The sequence below is a fragment of the Moschus berezovskii genome, chromosome 7, assembly GCF_049115385.1.
Source record: "Moschus berezovskii isolate FMDL1 chromosome 7, NW_MosBer_1.0, whole genome shotgun sequence".
Taxonomy (NCBI): domain Eukaryota; kingdom Metazoa; phylum Chordata; class Mammalia; order Artiodactyla; family Moschidae; genus Moschus; species Moschus berezovskii.
In genome coordinates, this window is record NC_142466.1 from 118,335,142 (window position 1) to 118,352,813 (window position 17,672).

Genomic DNA, 17,672 nt, shown 5'->3' on the forward strand with positions numbered 1-17,672 from the left:
ATTGCTCAGTCGTGTCCGACTCTTTGCGACCCCGTGGACTGTAGCCTACCAGGCTTCCCCATCCATGGGATTCTCCAGGCAAGAATACTGGAGTGGGTTACCATTTCCTTCTCCAGGGGATCTTCCTGACCCAGGGATTGAACCCGGGTCTCCCGCATTGGAGGCAGAGGCTTTAACCTCTGAGCCACCAGGGACTGTAGCTTAACACCAAGTATTAGTTTTCAGCCTTTTCTATTAACACATGCACTGTGTAAACATATATTTGAGGACTTTCCAGGTCATTAACTTTTTAAACGATATGGTCTTGCGTGAACGCCTCTTAGGAATATGTGGTGATGAATGAAAACACTGGATTATAAAAATTCCTGACTCAGTTGACAGTTTATTTTCCAGAAATGCTCCATCGTTTTTCTGCTCCTACAGCCCACGTGTGAGTGTGTGTTCCCACGAGGCTCCCCGACGGCTGCGGGGGGTGGGGAGCGTGGCCCCCAGTGGTGTGGGTGTCTCAGCTCAGGTGACAAGTCCCACAGACAACAGCTTCAGCAACAGATGCTGAGCTGTTGAAGCCTGGGGGCCGGAGGCCTGGGGGCTGGGGCTGCAGGGTGGTCCCTGGGCCTCGCTCCTTGCCGGGTCCTCTCCTGCGTGTTCCTGGGCGCCCACCCTCGGGACTCCATCCCACCTGGACACCTCCTTGGAGACCCATCTCTGCAGATGGCCATGCTGGGGTTTGTGGAGATTCCAGGGGAGCAGCTTTTGGGGCACTTCCTGTGTGTGATGTGCAGTTAAGGCCTGGATCTGGGACCTGGAGGGCCTGGGGTATGGGTCTCCCCTGGGCTGGGACCCCCCCTCCTGGGAGGCAGGCCAACACTACTTGATGCATTTGATTTAGAAACTTAAAGGAAAACAGAGTGTAAAGCAGGTAGATCACAACTGTTAGCCCCAGGCTGCGGACGCTCTGGGTGGGGAGGTCCCCTCCCTGCTGAGCCGGAGCTGCCCCGCATTCTCTCTGGAGCCGTAGGCCCGGTCCTTCTGGCAGCCTCTTCTATCTCACAGGGTAACTAATCTGTTTCCATTGACTGTGTTGAGACCGTCTGCCCAGGAGATGCTGCGTTTGTGTGTTTACAACGGAAATGACTAGAAATACAGCTCGGCTCTGCTTCATGCAATACATGTTTATATCAGAAACTTAAGTGAACTCTGTTTTAAAATGTATGAGCAGAGCTTGAAGACTTACAGGGCCCCTGCCAGAGTTCTTTAATATCCAGGTGCGTGAGACACTTTAAGGGCAGGAGTGACCATTGAACACGAGAGCAGACGCTGTGCCCAGAGCTGAGAGCAGTGACCCCTGTCCTGGCTCCAGTGGACACGCAGGCCCGTGTCCTTGCCCCCATCCCCTGTGCTGGAAACGCGCAGGACGAAGAATGGATTTGCTCCCCTGGCACCACACTCCTCCGACGGGCCCAGCAGAGGCTGGAAAAGGCCCCATGGAGCAGAGTGGAGATGCAGCTCTGGGGTGGGGGGAACGGGCCCTCTCCCCCATCTATGAATCTCTAGAATGTTCCGGCTCAGGGAGAGAACCGTGTTGTGCAACCCTGAGGCTGCTGGGAATGGCCCCAGGACACCCCCGACCCCCGTGCTGTGCGCACCCCGTGAGTGCAGCCCGCCTGCTGGAGAAGGCGGCGGGCAGACACCGAGCGTGGGGGCACTAGGCCAGCTTGAGGCACTGCGTGTTGAAGCAGTCGCCCTCCTTGCTGGCCACGGCCTCCAGCAGGGCCTGCTTCTTCTGCAGGCTGCGGGACGACTCCAGCTCGTACATGGTGGTCAGGTTGAAGAGCACGCTCTCATGAAGATGCTGCCGAGGGTCCCGCTGGGCCATGGCCTCCAGCTGCCGCAGCGAGTCCTTGAGACGGCCCAGGTACAGCAGGCACACGGCAGCGTTGTTGTTGGCCTGGGGGGGCGGGGGCAGGGTTGGGTCGGGGTGTGCGGGTGGCCCAGGGCCCCCCCAGCCCTTAAGGGTGCCCGACGCCAGCGGATGCGCCACCTCTGCCCAGGGTATCTTACCACTGCATTTGATGGATCCACCCTCAGGATCTCCGTGAAGAACCTGTGTGCTTCGGCGAAGTTATTCTGACCAAGGTGAAGGAAAGCTCTGCAAATAAGCGACATGGGAAGGATGATCCAGAAGTCGGGATATAGGCAGGTGTGTGGCAGGGACACAGGGGGCAGCTCCAGGAGCTGGAACCTTGTGGGGAGGGTGTGGGGAATGCAGCCTGTAATAATGCCTTATCTTTGTGGGCAGACAAACCGTAACTAGACTAGTCGTGCTGATCAGTTTGAAAGAGAGAGACATCAGGTCACTACGCTGTGTAACAGGAATGAATGGTGTTTCAGGTCAATGACACTCCAAACAAACTCACAGAGAAAGATTCCATTTGTGGTTACCGGGGGAGGAGGGCGGGGACTGGATGAAGGTGGTCTAAAAGTACAAGCCTCCAGCTATGAAGAAGTACCCGGGGTGCAGGGTACAGCACCGTGAATGTCATCAGCACCGCTGTGTGTTACATGTGAGCGCTGAGACAGGGCATTGTCTTTAATTTTGTGTCCGCATGAGACGATGAGTGTCCACTGTCTGTGGGCATCACTTCACAATGTATGGAAATGAAGTCATTCCTGTTTACACCTTGAACCTGCACTGTGCCGTCGGTTAAATCTCAGTAAAGCGGGAAAACACAGAAAAAAACACACCTGTTCATCAAAACCATGATTTTGCCCTGTAGTCCATCCAATTTCTGTGTTACTTTCTCCACATCTTGAAAGTACTTTTCAGCTGTTTTTATGTCTCCAATCTGCTTTGACAAAATGTAGTAGTCAATTTAGGTGACGAATGTTAAATCTACATCCACACACAGATCCCTAATGTCAAGTGAGGATACTTAAGACATAATTACATATCAGGCAGGGTAAAACTTTGGTAACCACCTCCTAACTGTCATTTTTGATTAAAATAATAAAAAGCAAAAACCATTTAGGACAGAGCAGGATGTCAACATCTGTCCATGTGTCAGAAAGTGAATGATTAAATTATATATAAAAAGGCAATTAAAAAGGCAATATAATAAAAAGCATTGTGATATATCTAGTAAGCAAATAAGCAAACCCAAACTAGTTATTTGAAGAAAAAACATGAGATAATAAGTAGAAGAACTAATCAAGGAAAAGAAAGCGTAAGTAAACTAGAATCACGGACACAAGGGGAGAAACGGCCTCAGGTAAAATGAAACTGAAGTGATCATGAAAGAGGGCCCCTTCACGTGAACACACACGTGAACACACACGTGAACACACACGTGAACACACGGGGGCAGACGCGACCCTCATTTCGTCCCTCTAAACTGCCAGAATCGATCCCAGAAACAGAGAAGAAACCTCTCCCACAAGTGGAACACTAAAGCTGTTAATAAGCTGTCCCACAAACCCCAGGAGTGTGGCTCAGGCCTCTCTGAGGTCACTTATTCACATCTGCTGCTGCTGCTGCCGAGTCACTTCAGTCGTGTCCGACTCTGTGCAACCCCACAGACGGCAGCCCACCAGGCTCCGCCGTCCCTGGGATTCTCCAGGCAAGAACACTGGAGTGCGCTGCCATTTCCTTCTCTTCGGCATGAAAGTGGAAAGTGAAAGTGAAGTTGCTCAGTCGTGTCCGACTCTTCGCGACCCCATGGACTGCAGCCCACCAGGCTCCCCCGTCCATGGGATTTTCTAGGCAAGAGTACTGGAGTGGGGTGCCATTGCCTTCTCCGATTCACATCTTCTAGGAACAGATAATTCTAGAATTATCTGAGAACAGAAAAAGAAAAAGCAAGCTACTTCTATGAAGACAGAAAACAGATACCAAGTGCTCCTGAGAACAGTGGGCGTGCACACATGCACGCACACGCGCACAGGCACGCTCGCACACGCACGCAGGCACACACACAAATGCACACACACACACGCACACACGTACATGTACACAGATGCACACACACACATGCACAAACCCAGACCAACCGCAGCTGCAAAGAGCTGGGGCCCTCCCCCGGAGTGCGGGGTTTCGGGGGGGCACGGCCCTGAGTGTTTCTGTGGTGGAAACTGAAGGTGCTTCCACATCTGCTTCTGCCTTCCTTTCCGGGGAGGAGGGCGCGAGGGCCCTGGGGGGTCTGCGGTGGAAGAGGCACCCACGGTGGCAGCTCCTCGAGTCAACATGTTTTATTGCAGCAGGGCAATGCCTCGGTCACCCGTCTCTGTGCGGCCTGATGGAGATGTACGTCCATTCACGCGTAGCAACTGGCCTCCCCATCACACTGAAGCTGGAGGGTCGATACTCAGTAGTCAAACCAGGACCAGAAAAGAACCTGCCTTCTGACAGCAACAGAAGTCTGACTGGACACCCTTCCTGCGCTTTCTCAGACCTACAGGACCCTCGCTGAGGCGCAGCCCCCACCCCCAGCCCCTCGCACCTGCAGGAAGATGCGGCCGATGCAGCTCAGCACCTGGGGCTCCTGCTCCGGGTGGAACTGGACGACTGCGCGGTACGCATCCACAGCCAGCACGTAGTCCTGCGGGGACACGTGAGACTCAGGGGGTCCCACTCCGCGTGCACGGCGCCTGCAGACCGCGCAAGCAGGGGACACGCGCCCGCAGGCCTCACGAGCAGGGGACACGGTGCCCACAGAACTCACGAGCAGGGGACACAGGGGACATAGCACCTGCAGACCTTGCGAGCAGGGGACACGGGACATGGCGCCCGCAGACCTCGTGAGCAGGGGACACGGTGCCCGCAGACCTCGTGAGCAGGGGACACGGTGCCCGCAGACCTCGTGAGCAGGGGACACGGTGCCCGCAGACCTCGTGAGCAGGGGACACGGTGCCCGCAGACCTCATGAGCAAGGGGACACGGAGCCTGCCGGGAGGGGGGTGGACGGCCCAGCGGGTCCGGCTCTGGGGTCTGGGCAGGGCCATGGTCCTGAAAGCCCTCCTCTCCTGGGGGTCCGGCTGTGCGCTTGGCATGGGGGTCTTTCTCCCTCCATCCACTGAGCAGCAACTAGCATTTCACCTGCACCAACTTTTTCCTGCTTTTGTCAGCCCCCGGGCCCGAGCTCGGACGGCAGGCGGCCCTGACCCATCTGTGGAGGGGACGCCGTCTGGGGCTCTGCCAACAGCTCGCGATCTCTTGACGGGCATGGTCACAGACCACAGGCCTCGACGGTAGCTTTCTCCTGAGCCTCCGTCAAACCCCTGAAGGTACTTCTCTTTCTTTACTGCCTCCCATCTTCATCTTCATGCACACCGGGACTGGAGTCACTAGTTGCTAACAGGGGTGTTGGATGGCCAGGGACGCTCCACAGGAAAACCAGGCGCAGACCCGCCAGCTCGGCACCTTTGAGCGAAGCTCATCTGAGCGAACTGGGCCCCGAGGTGCCCGCGGGGAAATGGCCATACCCGCTGCCTGTGCCCCGCACAGCGTAAGTGCCCCTGTCCACGGCAGCGGGTAGTGGGCGAGGGCCCTCTCCTGGGGGCGCAGTGGCCCCGGGCCCCTCAGGCCTGGATGGGAGCCCCAGAGTAGCTGCGCTGCTGGGCTCAGGTGTGCTCCCAGGAGCCCGGCCGCCTGTGACCCGAACCCAGCCCAGAGCTGCTGTCAGCCAAAGGCCATTCCTGGAGACTGCCCTCTGCTGGGTGAGGACACGCCGCCCCTTCAGGGACATCAGCTGCACTGCGCTCTCCAGGGGGAGCGCCGTCCACTCTGGTCGGGCAGCCGCAGCCTGATGGTGCTGAGTGGCTGGCGCGCAGGGCTGGACAGGACAGGGTGACCCGTCGTGGGGCTGGGGGACGTCCAGGCTGTGACTCAGGCTGCTCTGCCTGACAGCTTTCCAGGCGGATGTTTGGGGCCGAGGCATACGGATGGACAGCTCACCATGGAAAAAGTAATTGACTGTCACGTCACCCGGTAGAACTGATGCCAGAGCCCACTGCCACCCACCCGCGGGGCTGGATCCACACCACGGCCTCACATTGCTGTACAAACGGGCTCGCCCGAGGTGGCAGCTGGATGCACAGGTGTGCCAAGGCTGTGACCGCAAGATGTGTCATTCCTTTTAACTCAAGAACACGAAAGAATCATCTAAGATTTCGCATTAAACCGCATTTGTACTACAGGCACTTCTGAAGCGCCGTGTCAGTTCTGTGCTGGGTTCTGAGAGTGCAGATGGCAGGCGGAGTCGGGGGGGGGCACCCCCTCAGTGAGCACGGGGCCGGGACCCCTCGGAGCACGGAGCGCGAGGCCTTCAGGAGCCCCGTTCAGACCTGCTGCAGCACCGAGTGTGAACAGTGCACTCTGCGGACGCTCCGTTTAGTAGGAACTAAAGCCCGCGGACCCCAGGCATGCCCCCGGCCCCTCTGCTCGCAGGCCGCACGTGGGCCCTCCCCCACCCCGAGGGCCCAGGGCTTCCCACCTCCGAGAAATGGTACCTTCATGAGCAGCAGGCAGTTGGCCATGGAGCACGTCACGCGGCCCAGGCGGGACCGCCACAGCTGCACGGAGGCTGCAAGAGAGGAGGGCTGAGGGCACGGGGCCGTGGCCAGCAGCCCGGCCACAGAGGGACGGAGCCCCACGTGTGGGACCCTGCCCTGCTGCAGCTTCCTGTGCCACTTGGCGCACACCTCGGGCTGTGCTCTTGACGGCCCCCCAGCTTCAGGGGGGACAGATCCTGACTGGACCAGGAGATGAGCCAGTCATATAGCAGGGCTGCCCCAGCGGGTCGTGGATGAGCAGGGCTCCCCGCTGTAGGGCTGTGGGAAGTCACATGTGGGCGTCAGCACCGGAGCCCTGGTGATAGCGGCCTGCCTGCCCGAGGCCTGGGTGTCCCACCCCCTTACACGGAAGCATGGGTTCCTAACCCAGCTGCCTCGCCGGGCTCCGAGGGCCAGCAGGGGAGGAGACGGGGTGGGAAGGTGGAGAGGCTGGGCGGCTCAGGCCCCGGGAGGACCTTCCTCCTGCTGCCGGCACCAAGGGGCAACTCTGAGGTAAGAACCTCCTAGAAAGGATGCTCGTTCTGGGAGGAAAGCAGCGAGGAGACGTGCACGGGACAGGGTGAGAGAGATGGACAGAGGCTGAGACCCGGAGCAGGCCTGGGCCGGCCCGCCGGGGTCACCGGGCGGCACTGACCTTGCCTGTTCTCCTGCGCGATGCTGCTCATGGTCCCGTCCTCCGCCAGGCCCTGCTCCAGGTTGGCCAGGATCTGCGGGACACACAAGGACGACAGGAGTGAGTCTGCTTCTGGATGCTCTGCTGAGACGCTCCAGGAGCAGCAGGTTTCTCTGCCGAGGAGGATCTCTGGGGGACTCGGGATGCACGAAGTGGACGGCAGACGGAGGGGCGCTCTGGCTTGAGGGGGGTTAGGGTTGACGACGCCTGTAGAGTGCCCAGGGAGCCCAGACGTGCAGTGGGTGCGCCCACGCTGTCTGGAAGCTTCAGGCATGGGACACAAGAGGCGATTATTCACTTCTGTGAAAACATCAGTCTCGCTCCTCCAGAACACCCGAGGCATGCGGCCCTTTATTAATCTATCACTGAAGTTCTGAACATCTGTCATTTTACACCATTTTTCAGTTCAGTTCAGTTCAGTCGCTCAGTCGTGTCCGACTCTCCGCGACCCCATGAATCACAGCACGCCAGGCGTCCCTGTCCATCACCAACTCCCGGAGTTCACTCAAACTCATGTTCACAGAGTCGGTGATGCCATCCAGCCATCTCATTCTCTGTCGTCCCCTTCTCCTCCCGCCCCCAACCTCTCCCAGCATCAGAGTCTTTTCCACTGAGTCAACTCGTCGCATGAGGTGGCCAAAGTATTGCAGTTTCAGCTTCAGCATCAGTCCTTCCAATGAACACTCAGGATTGATCTCCTTTAGAATGGACTGGTTGGATCTCCTTGCAGTCCAAGGGACTCTCAAGAGTCTTCTCCAGCACCACAGTTCAAAAGCATCAATTCTTCGGCGATCAGCTTTCTTCACAGTCCAACTCTCACATCCATACATGACCACGGGAAAAACCATAGCCTTGACTAGACGGACCTTTGTTGGCAAAGTAATGTCTCTGCTTTTTAATATACTATCAAGGTTGGTCATAACTTTCCTTCCAAGGAGTAAGCGTCTTTTAATTTCATGGCTGCAATCAGTATTTTACTGTTTGGCTAATGGCCCTGAATCACTTCTTTTGTGACTGTTTCCCTGAAAGAAAGGAAGTTGCTGCCCTGGTGATCTGGGCAAAGGATGGATTCTCATGGAGGGTAGAATGAGGAGAAAAAGGCTGTTAACAGCAAATTCTGTCTGCTGGGGAGAAAAAGAAAGATGTGTTAACTGGCGGAGAGCTCACGGTTCTGTGACGATGGGCTTCAGGCACGTGCTTTGCGGAGACACCCTCGCTCTGCGGCTCGCCCAGCCATCAGCACCGCCCTCCATGGCTCACCCCAAAGGGGAAGCTCACTGCCAGCAAAGCCGCTGCTCCAGGCTCTCCCTGGCCTCCTCCCTGTACCTGGGACAGGCCACTGGGCCTCCTCGCCCTCAGGGGTCGGTGCTTCACACCAGGAAGAGGACGACTCGCTGTGCACACAAAGGCCTGTCCTACCGTGACCACTCGGGACACACCTGCATTTTAAAAGTGTAACAGCTGCAGAGACGAGCTAGTTGGTCCAAACCAGGTCACATTCTTCAGCTACGTATTAGCCGCCTCCTGACCAGGAACAGAAGTCTTGATGGGCCGCTGAGTGGGGACAGGAAGGAAGGGGAGTGGGAGCCCAAGGGCCGTGCCGGCTCCCGTGGGCCCGCCAGGCGCAGTCACGGGTGCGGGTCGGGGGCCGTGAGCCTCTGCCTCCCAGAACCACCCAGGTGGGATGCACCCAGGGCGCCCAGCCTGGGAGGTGCTCAGGAAATGCGCAAGGGTGGGGGCAGGTCAGTTCCCCCCCGCCCCAGCTTCAGGCCAGAGCACACAGTTCCCGAGGCAGCTGCAGTACTGAAGTGACAGTGGCTCTGAAAAGTGAAGATGCTGCCTGGAGGTGAGGCGGGAGGCCTCAGGAGAGAGTGTGGGTCTGGGGGACAGGCCTCCACCCCGCGGGCAGGGCCGGTGTGACCAGAGCTGAGGCTGCGAGGAACCCGCCCGCCTCACCCCCACCCAGGGCCTGGCTCGTCCTGGGCTGGTCCTGGGTGGGGCAGGGTCCCTCGGCTGGGCAGGCGCCCTCAGCACCACGGACAGCAGCAGAGGGAGGCCCAGGGCCTGGGAGGCAGGTGCTTGGCGGTTCTGTCCAGGAGAAAACCCGCGGCCTCTCTCGGGCTGCGGGTGGGGACGGAGTAAGCACTGGGTTTATGGATGAAGTGTTCAGTCCTCAGACCCCTGCGTGCTGTCCCTGATGACTCACTAATGACCCACTGAGTCCACAGAGGGGCTGAGATTCCCCTGGAGCGTCCTGGGAACTTCCCAGCCCTACCAGCCTCTTCCAGACTTCTGGAAAAGAGGCTTTTCAAAGTGAGAAGAGGCTTCTTGGAGCTGCCCCAGGCCACTGAAGGAGTATTAAACACTCCCAGGAGCCAAGCGCTGGTCCACATCCATCATCTGACCCCACGGCATCCTGGAGGCAGCTGGGGACATTCCTCCTCCCCACATGATGTGCTCAAGGCTTCCAAGGGCCAGTCATCCCGCTAGGAAGAGTCTGCCTGGCTCCAAAGTCCCTCTAACCACGGCCTGTATACATGCCCGGCGGGCGTTATACTTTGAAATAACACTTGTCCCAGCCAGCTCAGAGTGAGAGCCTTCAGTGACAAGGTAACCCAGACCTCGCTTCCTGCTGGGAACCCAGAGGACCAGCCAGGGGCTCCAGCAGCATCTACCAAGAGCACCGGGGACTGGAGGCGTTCAGCAGCACAAAGAACCCCATCTCACGAACCCGTCAGACGGCGCTGCTCCTGACTGCCCATAGCCACGGCTCTGAAAGCCCCCCACCCTCCAAGGGCACTGCACCCGAGCCAGCCAGCGGGGGGTGGGAAAGGGGGCTAGAGCTGAGGAGACCACGAGCCAAACATCTCCGCCCCATCGTTCGGTGGAGCAGTCTGATGCTGCTCGATGCCTGCCACGTAACTGCTGCTTTACAACCAAGAACCACCCAGGATGCACTGTCGAACCTCAGCTGCCTTCGGAGCCAGAATTACGAATGACAGCTGCCATGATGCAGCCGTCCTGACGCAGTGTAACTGGCTTTCATTCTGCAACATTTCCAGCCATTATCTCTTTAAATCCGGCTGTGGTGCCTGTGAGACAAGGAGCAGGTGCTCGGAGCCTCCGCAGGATGTGCGAGTGGCCGGCAGCCCAGGCAAACGTTCACGGGTGTCATTTCTACGCGAGAGGAGACGCTTCTGCGGCACGTGTTCACGGGTGTGATTTTACACGAGAGGAAACGCTTCTGCTTTTCGTTTACTGACAGCACCAGGAAGAAGGGTTTCAGGCCTCAAGCTTTGCCAAAACCCACCCACCATCCCCCAGAACAGCTTCAGCAAGAAGAGCGAGCAGCATGGCCACAAGGAACTGGGCCACCTGCCTTCCTGGAGGGGAACACAAAGATGGGGATAGGGACAGGGCGGTGTGAGGGCGGGCATCGGGGTGAGCGCTCCACCAGGAGGGGAGGGAGCGGCCCAGCCGGAGCGGGGCTTACCTTGCTGCAGACGGCCTTCACCCTGTGGAGCCGGTCCAGGGACTCCTGGGGGTGCCCCAGGTACTGCTGAAGCTCCGCGTGCAGGATCCGCATGGAAAAGGGGACCATGGAGCCTGGAAGCAGAGCCGACGCGGAGTCAGTCTGTCTGCCATCGCCAAGCACAGCCGGGAACCCACGGATGTTCCCGAAGCAGGGAGGGCAGACCCTTCATTTCCTGGCAAAGCACACAATGATGCTGGTTCTCAAATGGGTCCCGGTTTTCTCAGTAAAGCGCGTGTTCCAGACGACGGCCACAGGAGGGCTGGCCATCACCCCCTGCCCACAGCCACGCCCCAAACGTGTGGAGGCGCTCACAGAGGGAAACGGTAGAGGCCACCACCTGCTCCAGAACAGGACACTCATGGACCCTCTGTGAAGAGGCCAGTGTCTATTTAAGAAATCAAATCAATAAGTAGTAACTTTCCAAAAGAGAAGGCGCCGGGCACAGACAGTGTCACTGGTGAGCCCCACAGAACGCTGAGGGAGAAGAGGCACCAACTGTCTACAGCTTTGTCCGGAAAACAGAAGTGGAGGGGTGCTTCCTAATTTATTCTATGAGGCCAGCATCACCCACATGTCAAAACCAGACAGTATCACAAGAAATGAAAACTACAGATCAACACGGCTGATGAACACAGATGCAAAAATCCTTGGCAAATTAGCAAGTCAAATTCAACTAAATTGAATCTACCAAAAAATTAGCAAGTCAAATCTAACAGTGTATAAGAGAAATTATCCACCATGACCAAGGGGGACTCATTCCAGGTGTGCAAGGCTGGTTCAATGTCCAAACATCCATGCAACCCGTCATGTCAAACAAGCTAAATGAGGAAAATCGCACGATAAATCCAGAGGAACTGAAAAAGCATTTGACAAAATGTAACATCCATTGATGATTAAAACTCTCAGCAAATGAAGAGTAGAGGAAAATTTCCCCAGTTTGATAAAGAACGTCTACAAAAACCCACAGCTAGTGACCTAATGAATGGTGAGAAACTATACACGCTTTTCCTCTAAGATCCTGAGTAATGCAGGGACGTCCCCTTTTTACTGCTCGTGCTGAACGTGGGACCGGAAGTCCTAACTCACGCAGACACAACAGGGAGCCAGGAGACCACGCAGCGCCGTCTGCTCCGGGCTCTCATGCCATCTTCCCTCCATGCTCCGTCCTCCATGGACTCCAGCCTCCACCAGAGCCCACCTGCCCTGGACCAGACTCCCACAGCCCCGGGAGGTGGCCCGAGGCGGCCCTCCATGTGCCCTGAGGCGGCCCTCCATGTGCCCCGTGACTTGCATCTGGAGCTGGGACTCTACTCAGAAGAGAGTGGAAACGGTGGGCAAGGGAGAGCCAGCACCGGCATCCTATACACACGCCACCCATGCCTGTGACCTTCCCGGAGGGCCCCGAGATGGCCGGGCTCAGGTGGGAGTTGGCTCCCTCTTCCCAGAGGGCCCTGAGAGAGCCAGGCTCAGGTGGGAGTCAGCTCCCCCTTCCTGGAGGGCCCCAAGATGGCCGGGCTCAGGTGGGAGTCGGCTGCCCCCTTCCTGGAGGGCCCTGACACAGCCAGGCCGAGCTCAGGTGGGAGTCGGCCTCCCCTTTCCTGGAGGGCCCTAGGATGGCCGAGCTCAGGTGGGAGTCGGCCTCCCCCTTCCTGGAGGGCCCTAGGATGGCCGGACTCAGGTGGGAGTCGGCCGCTCCTTCCTGGAGGGCCCCGAGACAGCTGGGCTCAGATGGGAGTCAGCTGCCCCTTCCTGGAGGGCCCCGAGACAGCTGGGCTCAGGTGGGAGTCGGCTCCCTCTTCCTGGAGGGCCCTGAGATGGCCAGGCCGAGCTCAGATGGGAGTTGGCTGCCCCGTCTCTCTCTGCACCACTGGGCTGGCGCAGCTTACACATCTCAAAGGACAGAACCCACGAGGGAAGCACACACTTAGCCTCAAGACACAGAGAGAAAAAAATGCCCCTCCCTAGAAAAAAACACGGCTCACAGAGCCAGGAAAGAAAAGGGGCACCAGGAGAAACACCGTCTGTTACTTCCAGCTTGAACAGGTTAGCTGGAGAGCCACTTACTCAGCAGGTTTTGCTGCCAAGTACAAGTGCAGGCACTGGACCTACAGATGAAGGGACGTGGCCACTGTCCCCAGGCAAACCCTGCAGGCTCATCAATAAAACAGCAGACACTGCTTTGGCGTATGTCAGGCCTTTCCTACTTTTGTCTTGAAGAAATACAAACAAAAGTACCTTTAAACTGGCTGTCTCAGTCCGGCAAACCCGGCCTCGCTGTGTGTGAAGAGTCACCAAGAATTGGTGAAACCCTTCACGCCAGTGGAGTCCGGCAACACGACCCACGCGGCTCCATGCCAGCCAGGGGCCTGTCTCCCCGGCAGGAAGCACGCGCCTTGAAAGAAAGCCTGTGTCAGAATCTGGAAGGAGACTGACTTCCCGGAAGGTCCCATGTGCGGTCATGACCTGCTGACTTCTAGGTCGGTATACACACTGCAGGAGCACTCCCATGAATCATTCAGGATACACTGAGTCCGAGTGCTCCTATGCTGTTCATGCTCTGGAGTCCCCTGCAGGACTGCAGGCCCGCTCGGCCGCCAGCGCCACAGCAGGTGCCCCAGGAATCACAGCCCGCCGGGCAGCGGGCCTGAAAGGCAAAGCAAGAGCAGGGACACCAGCCTGGCCCAAGGAGTCTGCCTTCCTCAGCAGGCGCAAGACTTCCCGGCGTGGATGGGCTGGGTCTCCGGCCACCCACTGGCCCCATGTGCTGGGCAGGTGGTGCCTTCCCTCCAGCGCTCTGGCCACCCGCAGAGGACAGGGAGCTGGACACGGCCAGGCTGCTGTGAGGCCTGAGAGGCAGACACAGGGGAGGACGAGAGGACGGAGGGGAGGATGGGGGGGGACGGGGGGAGGACGGAGGGAGGATGGGCGGAGGACGGGGGAGGATGGAGGGAGGATGAGGTGAGGATGGAGGGAGGACGGGGGGAGGATGGGGGGAGGACAGAGGGGAGGACGGAGGGGAGGACAGACCGGAGGATGGAGGGGAGGACGGAGGGAGGATGGGGGGAGGATGGAGGGAGGACGAGGTGAGGATGGAGGGAGGACGGGGGGAGGATGGGGGGAGGACAGAGGGGAGGATGGAGGGGAGGACGGAGGGAGGATGGAGGGGAGGATGGAGGGGAGGACGGGGGAAGGACGGAGGGAGGACGGGGGGAGGATGGAGGGAGGATGAGGTGAGGATGGAGGGAGGACGGGGGGAGGATGGGGGGAGGACAGAGGGGAGGATGGAGGGGAGGACGGAGGGGGGATGGAGGGGAGGATGGAGGGGAGGATGGGGGAAGGACGGAGGGAGGACGGGGGGAGGATGGAGGGAGGACGAGGTGAGGATGGAGGGAGGACGGGGGGAGGATGGAGGGAGGACGAGGTGAGGATGGAGGGAGGACGGGGGGAGGATGGGGGGAGGACAGAGGGGAGGACAGAGGGGAGGACAGACCGGAGGATGGAGGGGAGGACAGACCGGAGGATGGAGGGGAGGACGGAGGGAGGATGGAGGGGAGGATGGGGGAAGGACGGAAGGGAGGACGGGGTGAGGGTGGGAGGAGGGTGGGGGGAGGACGCGGGCCAGGGCCGCGCAGGCAGAGGGTCACGGGAAGGGCTCCCTGGGCCCCTGGCGGGTGTGCGGGCCCCGGCCCAGTCCACTCGGTCCTGGGTCTGTTCAGTGACCAGTCATCACTATTTCATGAGAACAAGGAAAGAATCCAAACTACCAGTTAAAAGGCGGCCTGAGTGTGTGGAGACCACACTCCCCTGCAAGGAGCTCTATGAGACTGCTACAAGTATCAGAGAAATACAGAAGACCACAAGAGTCTTCCTTTCTTGGATGAAAATGAAAAAGGGAAATTTCATATTTGCTAGTGATTCATTGTGACTTGTTATGAATACTGTGAATGGGTAAAAACTATGCCCAGTATTTAAATAAAACACATTTAAGCTCATTCATAAAAGTTATTTGTATCGTTAAGCTTCTTTTTTTCCAGCACAGTTTAATGGCCTGCTTTGCTTATGTATCGCAAGCTAAAATGAAACGAATGAATCAAAACCTCACATTTATGCTTGTTATACCACAAAATGGAAAGAAAAACTGGTAAACGAGCATACCACTATGGATGAACGTTAGCATGCTTTAGGTACAATATACGTATGATTTATGTCTATTTCATAACTTAAATTAGTTGCTTAATGGTGCAGGGCAACCAGCTCCTCTTTATCCCTAAGACAACACGCTGCAATTCCAGCTGGGATGGGAAGCCTGCTCAGTCTGCATACTGATGTCCCCAGAGCTGGGGGTGGGTGGGCGATGCACCGTCCCACACCTGGGCCCGAGGGCCTGGGTTCTTGCTTCACGGGAAGCTGGGTGTCATCTCCACGAACCTCTGTCCCCGAGGAGAGGGAGCAGGGCCGTAGCGCCCACAGGACCTGGTCCAGCACCCTGCCTGGCATCATCGACCAGGACCCTGGGGCTGCTGAGCGCCCAGCGTGATCAGGGCTGGACATGTTCACTGGCCGCCCTGGAAATACCTCCTTTTCTGTCTCCTATCATTCTTTTCTTAAAAAACATGTTTATTTATTTAGCTGTGCCAAGTCTTGGCTGCGGCACGTGGGATACAGCTCCCTAAGCAGGGAATGAACCCACGTCCCCTGTCCTGGGAGCTCGGAGTCTTAGACACTGGGCCACAAGGGAAGCCCCAGCTCGTCTCATTCTTAACCTGCAGTAAATTCAAAGTAGCTGATGTATCAACAGTTGTTTGAACTTAAAATTTACGTGGGCCTCAGTAGGAAGAGAAAATCAGCATTTTTACGCAGCTGTGAGTGTTAGGGCACCTGAAACTCAGGCCCACTGGGTGTCTGCCTGTGTGCTGAAAGGTCTGACTCTGTTAGTAGCAGACAGACCGGCCGTCAGCATCAGCTGCCCACCCCTGGGCCCAGCACGGGGTCCCGCTCACGGCATGACTGGGGGTGGGGGGGCCAAGGGGCAGTGAGGCTGGGGGTGGGGACACACAGGCCAGGCGGGGGCTGACCTGGCCAGAGCTGGGACATGGTGCCAAGAAACTATTTTTATTTTTTCTGTGCTGGAGGGAAACATGGCTGCTCCTTGTCAGAAGCACGGGAGAGCCGTCTCTTGATCATCAAAGTTTTCAGGTAGAATCTTTTTGAAGAGAAATATCCCAAACCTCCCATGTAACGTGTCTGTTACCTCTCCACAGAACGTCTCTCCCTATAAAAAGAGGTGACAGAGCCTGACACTCATGGGGGCAGAAGTCTGCTCACTGGCTTCTCTGGGGGGATGGACTGAGAAGGGTTGGAAATCTGGACGAGAAAGTTCATTCCCCAGTGGGGACGCGGCCCCCGACAGCCAGGGGACACTGGGCCCTTGCAACGCGCACGGAACTGAGTGCATGGATGCGCCGTATGGAGCAGAGGGGCTATGGCCTGCTCCCCGGGCTGAGGGGCTGCCTGTGTGAGTGTGGGGGTCACAGAGAGACCAGGTGGGGGCATCCTTTGTGGGTGTGGGGGGGGACTCTGAGGGACGAGGTGGTGCCCTGCCCGCCCTGTGCAGACACCATCAGACCTGCCGCAGGAGTCGTGCCGGGTGAGACAAAGCCAGATGGGCACGCTCCCACCCACCCCTTAATGCCCAGGACCCTCCCCTCCGCCCCAGCCCGCATCCCTCAATGTTGCTCACGGGGCTCCTGGCTTTGGTCCCTTCCCTCTTGGTCTTCTGGAGACCTTCTGGACCTGGGAGGCCACTGGGGGGCAGGACGTTTCACTAACATGGGATGGGGCCTGCTGCCCCTCCTGCATCCACACTGCCCGGCCGGCGGCCTCACCACCACGAGCCAGCTTTGTCAGGGCAACCGCCAGACGCCGGCCCTGTTCCGGGCTTGAAAGCCTGCCTCCCCTCCTCCTCCACGAGGGTGGAGTTCCCGCAGTCAGAAGGAAGAGACAGAATTTCAATGCTGGGGAGGCTAAAGGTCAAAAAGTCCCCCAGGCTGAAAATCCTCCTCCAAGTCTGGGAACACTCGGGGCAGCACAGAGCAGCCCCCATCAGCTGGTTACGTGGGGGAGACGACGAAGAAGGAGGGGACGCAGGAGCTAAGACGCGCAGCCCCGGCCTCCCCGCGCCCCACAGGGACGGGGCTGCTTTTCCAGGGGGCACAGCGCAGAGAAGCAGCCGAGCCACGAGCCGAGCGGAGCCCAGGCTGGGCGCCGCCACCCGCCTCTTACCCCTGCGCCCTGGGTACACGTGCGGGTAGTACTCGTAGTAGAGGTCCGGCTGGTCCAGGTTGCCGAAGGGCTCAAACTCCATCTCGGCGTTCTGGAACAGGCCCAGCTTCACCAGCAGTGCCAGCCTCACGAACCAGAGCTGAAAGCACAGAACACGAGGCACACAATGGTTACCTGGGCAGATCAGGTCCAGAGGTTCCTATTCCCTGCTGATTGCTTTAAAAATGTAGGTGCCTCTTTAAACCTTCAGTTTACTTTCATTTAGGCTGTGCTGCACGGCCTGTGGGACCACTGGACCGGGGAAGTCCCCGAGGCCCATTAATTTGATATCAGAGCTTGATTTCAAATATATTTAAACAAGGGCTAAACTAACACTCCTTGGTGGCTCAGCTGGTAAGGAATCTGCCTGCAGTGCAGGAGACCTGGGTTCGATCCCTGGGTGGGGACGATCCCCTGGAGAACGGAAAGGCCACCCACTCCAGGATTCTGGCCTGGAGAATTCCATGGACTGTACAGTCCACGGGGTCACAAAGAGTCGGACACGACTGAGGGACTTTCACTCACTTCACAAACTAACGCTCTTTCTTAGAAATTTACATAATTACAAGTTTATAA

At 58.0% G+C, this 17,672-nt stretch overlaps 1 protein-coding gene across 11 annotated transcripts in view; it reads right to left on the reverse strand.

Annotated features, from left to right (window-relative positions):
- Positions 1 to 441: 441 nt before the first annotated feature.
- TRAPPC12 (trafficking protein particle complex subunit 12) overlaps positions 442 to 17,672 on the reverse strand; it is a 36,179-nt gene continuing 18,948 nt past the window's right edge. For 3 of the 11 annotated variants that reach the window (XM_055427800.2, XM_055427801.2, XM_055427799.2), the window contains exons 5-12: positions 17,058 to 17,196; positions 10,734 to 10,846; positions 7,202 to 7,274; positions 6,505 to 6,578; positions 4,497 to 4,595; positions 2,746 to 2,846; positions 2,062 to 2,149; positions 442 to 1,948 (exon numbers count right to left, since the gene is read on the reverse strand). In XM_055427800.2, coding sequence (XP_055283775.1) covers positions 1,706 to 1,948; positions 2,062 to 2,149; positions 2,746 to 2,846; positions 4,497 to 4,595; positions 6,505 to 6,578; positions 7,202 to 7,274; positions 10,734 to 10,846; positions 17,058 to 17,196 — 930 coding nt within the window. In that variant the 3' untranslated portion in view covers positions 442 to 1,705. Of the gene's footprint in view, positions 1,949 to 2,061; positions 2,150 to 2,745; positions 2,847 to 3,475; positions 3,835 to 4,161; positions 4,396 to 4,496; positions 4,596 to 4,691; positions 4,792 to 4,884; positions 6,136 to 6,504; positions 6,579 to 7,201; positions 7,275 to 10,733; positions 10,847 to 17,057; positions 17,197 to 17,672 lie in introns of those variants that run through there. The other 8 variants (XM_088838331.1, XM_088838332.1, XM_088838333.1 and 5 more) reach the window with 8 other exon arrangements.